The following is a 6,426-nucleotide window of genomic DNA, read 5'->3' on the forward strand; positions in this document are numbered from 1 at the left end:
GAATATTTAGATATGTTGTGGTTATGTTATGATCTTAAAGTGTAAGGTTATGATTATTTTATAACCTCTTAGTTCCAGAGTTGAGTTGTTTGTTAATCTAATAATTTTTACAATTTGAGATAGAATATAATCTAAAATGGGAAAATTAAATCCTACGTTGTTACGCTATTTGACCGATGAAGATGTGGCGATTTTAGCTGGAGTTGAAATGGGTATGAGGAACCATGAGTTAGTGTCTGCCCCCTTAGCTGTTTCACTTTCCAAATTGCAAATCAGTGGCTCTCACAGGATTTTAAGGGAGTTGTGCAAACACCGTTTATTAAGTTACGAGAGAGGAAAGAAATATGATGGATATAGATTAACTAACCTGGGATATGATTATCTAGCACTGAACAATTTAACAAAAAGGAATATCATTTCATCCTTTGGTAATCAAATAGGTGTTGGTAAGGAAAGTAATATATATACTGTTGCCACAGAAGAAGAAGAGGAGTTATGTTTGAAACTTCACAGACTAGGAAGAGTGTGTTTCCGGAAAGTAACAGAAAAGAGAGATTATCATAAACATGCAAAATCCCTATCGTGGTTATACCTCTCAAAACTGTCAGCCACCAAAGAGTTTGCATACATGAAGGCTTTACATGATGAGGGTTTTCCAGTGCCAAGACCTATTTCTTTTAATCGACATTGTGTTGTGATGGAACTCATTAAAGGTACGCTGTTGAATCATATATTAGAATTGAAGAACCCTGAGAAGCTTTATGATCAATTGATGGATTTAATTATTCGATTCGCTAACTGTGGCCTGATCCATGGAGATTTCAACGAATTCAATATAATGGTAACCGAAGAGGAAGATGCTGTTATAATAGATTTCCCACAAATGCTTTCTACTGAGCATTCTGATGCGGAAATGTATTTTAATAGAGATGTGAATTGCATAAGAACGTTTTTCAAAAAGAGATTCAGATATGAAAGCGAATTTTTCCCCAAATTCAGTGATGTAGACCGAACATGTTCTTTAGATGCCCAAGTTAGATGCACAGGATTCACCCGTGAAATGGCCAGAAGCCTTGATATTGAACTTGGCTTAGAAAATGAAGATTCTAGTGATGAGAATGAAAAAGATGAAAACGAAGTAGACGATGAAGAAAAGCAAGAAAGACATAATGAGAGGGAAAAAGAGACATGTCAGGATAATGTTTCAGATAAGAATGGAAGGCTCTCGGAAAGTATTTCCAAAGAATTTGATGAGAAAATCAATGTTGGGAGTTCTCCCAATGTAGGCACAGGTGATACTTTTTCAGATGCTGAGTCAAATAAAGAAACAAATGATGGAGGTTCTTCTGACGTAGACTCAGGCGATGCTTTTTCAGAGTCTGATAAATTTTCTGTGTCTTCCACTGTCAACTCTCATCATGATGAAATAAAAAAAAGAATTAAACAACAAATCAGGAAAAAAAAGTTGAAAGAATCCCAAAAGAGGTGCTATGCTAAAGGCGAAGCAAGTGCTGTTAGGAGATCAAGACGTCAAAATGCCAATCATATTAAAGAAAGTCACGATTTCTGGGGTATGTGAGGGAAATATTTTTGTTTGTAAATAAATTAATAAATTTGATTATAATTATAACTAGGTGTTATTATTTCAAAATATCTAATAATTGAGGATAATAGTATATTATTCAACAAGCTTATGATGATGGCTATTGTCCACGCAGCTGACGTTTATGAAGCAAGTGGAAGTCAAGATGAATATTTCTAAGATCTCTTCCCATTTTCAGTAATTATTATTCACAGAAATTGAATCAACTTCTTTTTCTCAAGAATATTTATATTCATTTTAATATCTCGATACTAAATAGACAAAAACTCAACACCTCTATTTTCGACTTTAAAATGAAAATGTGGAAACCTGTAAACTCCTGGTTAGAGAGGGAACAACTTTTCCGCTTTTTTTCATCCCCCTAACGAAGGTGAGCACAACCCCTCGATTTTGTTGAGGGTGTTATTGAGATAACTCTGTCACTTTTTGAATAGGTACTATGCGTTTCTATGAAAAATATCGCCATTTTAGTATTTTCTTTTTATTTTAGCTATAACTTCAACATTTCTTGGCCGATGTTAAATTTTCCACAAGTGGTGTGAGAGTGAACCACGATCCTTGATTTTTAGGCAACTACAGCTCACGGTATTTTTCTGCAAGCTCTTCTGTACAGGGGGTGAACATGAAAGATGCGAAAAATTTCAGTATTTTCGTCCTTGTGTTCATCACCAAGCAATACTAGATCCTGGGGCGATTGAATAAATTTTGTGAATACGGTATTGGATGATTGCCTGTGACAATATCTGTCATTTGTTGTTGTCAAATTAATTACAAGAAATCGGCTACATTTTACGAGTTAATTAGGAACGGAGGTTCAATGCAGGGTGTAAAACTAAATAAGTGTAAAATATTTACGGAGGTGATTCCTCATCGAGAAAAAGGATAGGATCTTTCATATGAAGAAATTTCATTGGAGCATCCTTTGTTAGAATACAGCCCCCTCAAGGGGGTACATAAAATTTTTTTAACAATTTTTTCCACAAGCACTAAAAAAGTTACAATATTGAAATTAACCTGACGTTTTCTTTTACCATAAAGACATTTAAGTGTCAAATTTCGGATAAATCGGTGATTCCGTTCAGGAGATACAGTGGTTTTAATTCCCAATCAAATCAGCCCTGTAAATCAGCATCTAGAACTCTTAGATACTACATATGAGGGTTTTTCGTGATCCTCTAGGATCCTCACATCAAAATGTTTCCCATCCTATCCAGGACACGATGTATATTCTGCACACACATATTCTCTGCAATTATTACTCCTTAAGTTGACCAATATCCCACTTTCGAACCTTTTAGAAGTCTGTGAAGGCTCCTTTATAAGTTTCTGATCAACTTATAATATCGAAAGACTTCTTATTCCTTTTCTGAAGAAAGCAGCAATCGACATTTTATCGGAAAAAAGTTTTTTTTTAACAATTTAAATGTGTGATCTAAATGCTTCTGAGCAAAGACCGTCAGTTCATTTTCTGTATCAATTATATTGCACTTAACGCGCGCATCTTTAGGCTGACGCTGACTGACGGTTTTTCCACCGTTGAAGATGCAGCTGACACTGATTTTCATACGTTTTGAGGTATAAACAGTCAGTTCTGTGAAATTCATGCGGTATCAAATGACTTTTTTTTTCTTAAATTTGGTCGAGTTCATACACTCGGCTGACGTATAATCCACCAACGTTTATGCAGCTGACGGCTATTTTTCCATTCAGAACGATCCGAACAATCATATAACGGATTTTGGTGCGATATCAAATCACTTGAAAAATTTTCCTTTTCTGCAATTTTAACACGTCGCCACCAATGGCTCCACCATTGGCGCGGCGACTGACGTTCACTTTCATGATACTTGAACATCAATCTATCCCCAAAATAAATTTCATGCGCTATCAAATCATTAAAAAAAATAGTACGCTACCTCCCCTACTGTAAGGCGTAAATTATATAAATTTATGTACGTCCCACCTTATCGTATTGAAAATTGATGTGCCAAAATGATGTCAGATTCAACTATACTGCATTCACATTTATTTTAGCAGTCGGTTGGCCATGAAATAATTTTCTCAAGTTTTTGTAACTAGAACGGAGTTAGGATGGCACTCATGATATGTCCTTAATGTCATAACGCCGTTGCCACAACTAATATCAATTTTTATTTCGAAAATGCAGAAAGTGATTGAAAGAAGAGACAGGGTTTCAGGAAGTGCTATTTAGAATTCAGGTCCGCTCATTCAAATAGTTATACCCTGATATTCTAAAATCCACAATACGTCAGACGGTAGCGAACATATTCAATGTAAGAGAATTTATATAATGTTTTATCTGAATCTAAAAACGACTTATATTTCAGCTGAATATTTCCACAATCAGAAAGATTGTGAATGAAGAGGATGACAAAAAATTTACTTCTATTGGGAGACCCAAAAAAGTGGTAGAATTTGAGAATTTTATGTTTGAGTGAATTAATGCGAAAGTTTACTATAAGATTTTCGATGAATGTCATCGTAGAATAAGTTCCCGAAAATTGATTTTTCTATTTTTCATTTGACTTGTCCCATACATTGTAAATATCTTAAGGTACCAATAAATACCTAATTATTAATATTATTATATCAATGCATTAAGATGAACATCCACAAATACGCGCCGCAGTTGTCCTGTGAATTGTTTGTTCATGTGAAATTTTTGTTCAAAGGTGAAGTTCATCTTGACTTGAAACTTCCTTTAATTCCTTTTACTTATATTGATGCAAGATGATTTTTGTTGAAGAATTTAACATTCTTGTAATTATCTGTTAATTCCTTCGGGAGATACCGCCCATTCCCAACCACTGCATCATATATGCATTTCATCTTCGGGTTAATATTTTTGAAATCTACAACTGATATAACGTACCTATTCAAACTTTTGCCAAAGAAGATAACGAACATTAACTCTCCTCAAGCTAGTGCATATTATGATATTATACTAATCTCTTGTATTTTCCATGCAAATAACTGGATTTGGTATGCCTTCAATCAGTTTGTTTAAACTTCAATTATTATGTTCGTCACATATTTTCCGAAGAGATTCGACATTGTGATAAAATACGTAATAACAGAAACTTTTACGTGGAACGGGCAACATAGCGTTGATTTAAAACCCAAAAATATTTTGACAAGAATATGAATGGAGTATATCTCATTTGTGATTGGCGACACTAAGCAACTATCTCAATCCATTTTTTGGACAACAACAAATTTTAATTATTCCATTCTTCGTATTCATGTTCCAAGATTTATACATACATACGTACATAGATTGTATACCTACGGTCTGAAATTCGGAAAAACCCACATTTCGAATTGATGCCCAATGTAATAATAATACCTTATCTATAAGTAATTTTCATTATTCTTCTGAGTAGAACAAAAGCATCGACCTAGGTATCCAACGAAAGGACCTACCTATGCGCTTAGTTTGTGGAACTCACCTCTATTGCTACTCGGTGCCCTCAACAGAACTTTTCTGAGGTGAATCTTGACCACCATATGAAGTATTGTATTTGATTTTCGAAATTTTAACCCTATTATAGCTAATAGTTTGAAAAGTTTTGTTTTTTTCGATAAAAGTCACATGACACATTTTGTATAACTTATCTAGCGCTACTCAGAACTCTTCTGCGATAAAGTTTCGCCGACATAGGAAATATTGGTTTTTAAATTTCTGACCTTATTTTTGCTGATAAATTAAGAAGTTTTGTTTTCTCGATGAAAGTCACTCGTCATATTTCGTAGAGCTCGCCGAGCGCTTTCCAGAACTCTTCTGAGATCGAGTTTTGTCAACATAGGAAATATTGGTTTTAAAATTTCTGGCCTCATTTTTGCTGATAAATTGAAAAGTTTTGTTTTTTCGATGAGAATCACTCGACATATTTTGTTGAACTCACCTAGCGCTACTCAGAACTCTCATCAGAACTCTTCAGAGATCTAGTCTTGCCGACATAGGAAGTACATATTGGTTTTCGAATTTTTGACCTTATTTTTGCTGATGAATTGAAAGGTTTAAAAGTTTTTTTTTCGCTGAAAATCACCTAATATATTTTGTACTTAGAACTAAACCTAGCGCTACTCAGAATTCTCATCAGAACTCTTCTGCGATCTAGTCTTGCCGACATATAGGAAATATTGGTTTTCGAATTTTTGACAATATTATTGCTGATAAATTGAAAAGTTTTATTTTTCCGATAAGGTTCACTTGGCATATTTTGTAGAACTCGTCTAGCGCTACTCAGAACACTCATCAGAACTCTTCTGCGATCAAGCCTTGCCGACATAGGAAATATTGGTTTTCGAATTTTTGACCTTATTCTTGATGAAAAATTAAAAAGTTTTTTTTTCGATGAAAGTCACTTGAAATATTTTGTAGAACTCATCTAGCGCTACTCAGAACTTTCATCAGAACTCTTCTGCGATCAAGTCTCGCCGACATAGGAAGAATTGATTTTCAAAATTTTGACTTTATATAACTGATAATTTGAAAAGTTTTGTTTTTCCGATAAAAGTCACTGGAAATATATTGTGGAACTCTCCTTTCGCTACTCAGAACTCTTCTGCGATCAAGTTTTGCCGATATAGGAAATACTGGTTTTCAAATTCGGATCTCATTATCGCAGATAAATTGAAAACTTTTGTTTTTTCGATAAAAAATCACGTGTTATATTTTGTAGAACTCGCCGTGCTCTGTTCAGAACTCTGACCAGAACAGAAATTTCTCTCAAAATGTTTTTTTCTTATCAAAAGTTTTTATTCTATTCAGTTTTTCATTTTTTCATTTTGCAGAACTC

At 34.2% G+C, this 6,426-nt stretch overlaps 1 protein-coding gene across 1 annotated transcript; it reads left to right on the plus strand.

The window, feature by feature from the left end:
- The first annotated feature begins 16 nt into the window (after nucleotides 1–16).
- Nucleotides 17–1,630, plus strand: LOC123319898 (serine/threonine-protein kinase rio2). The gene has a single exon (XM_044906959.1). It carries the CDS (start codon nucleotides 137–139, stop codon nucleotides 1,577–1,579), a length of 1,443 nt encoding a protein of 480 aa, XP_044762894.1. The 5' UTR covers nucleotides 17–136; the 3' UTR covers nucleotides 1,580–1,630.
- Nucleotides 1,631–6,426: the final 4,796 nt, after the last annotated feature.

Source organism: Coccinella septempunctata, chromosome 9 (genome assembly GCF_907165205.1).
Source record: "Coccinella septempunctata chromosome 9, icCocSept1.1, whole genome shotgun sequence".
Lineage (NCBI taxonomy): Eukaryota > Metazoa > Arthropoda > Insecta > Coleoptera > Coccinellidae > Coccinella > Coccinella septempunctata.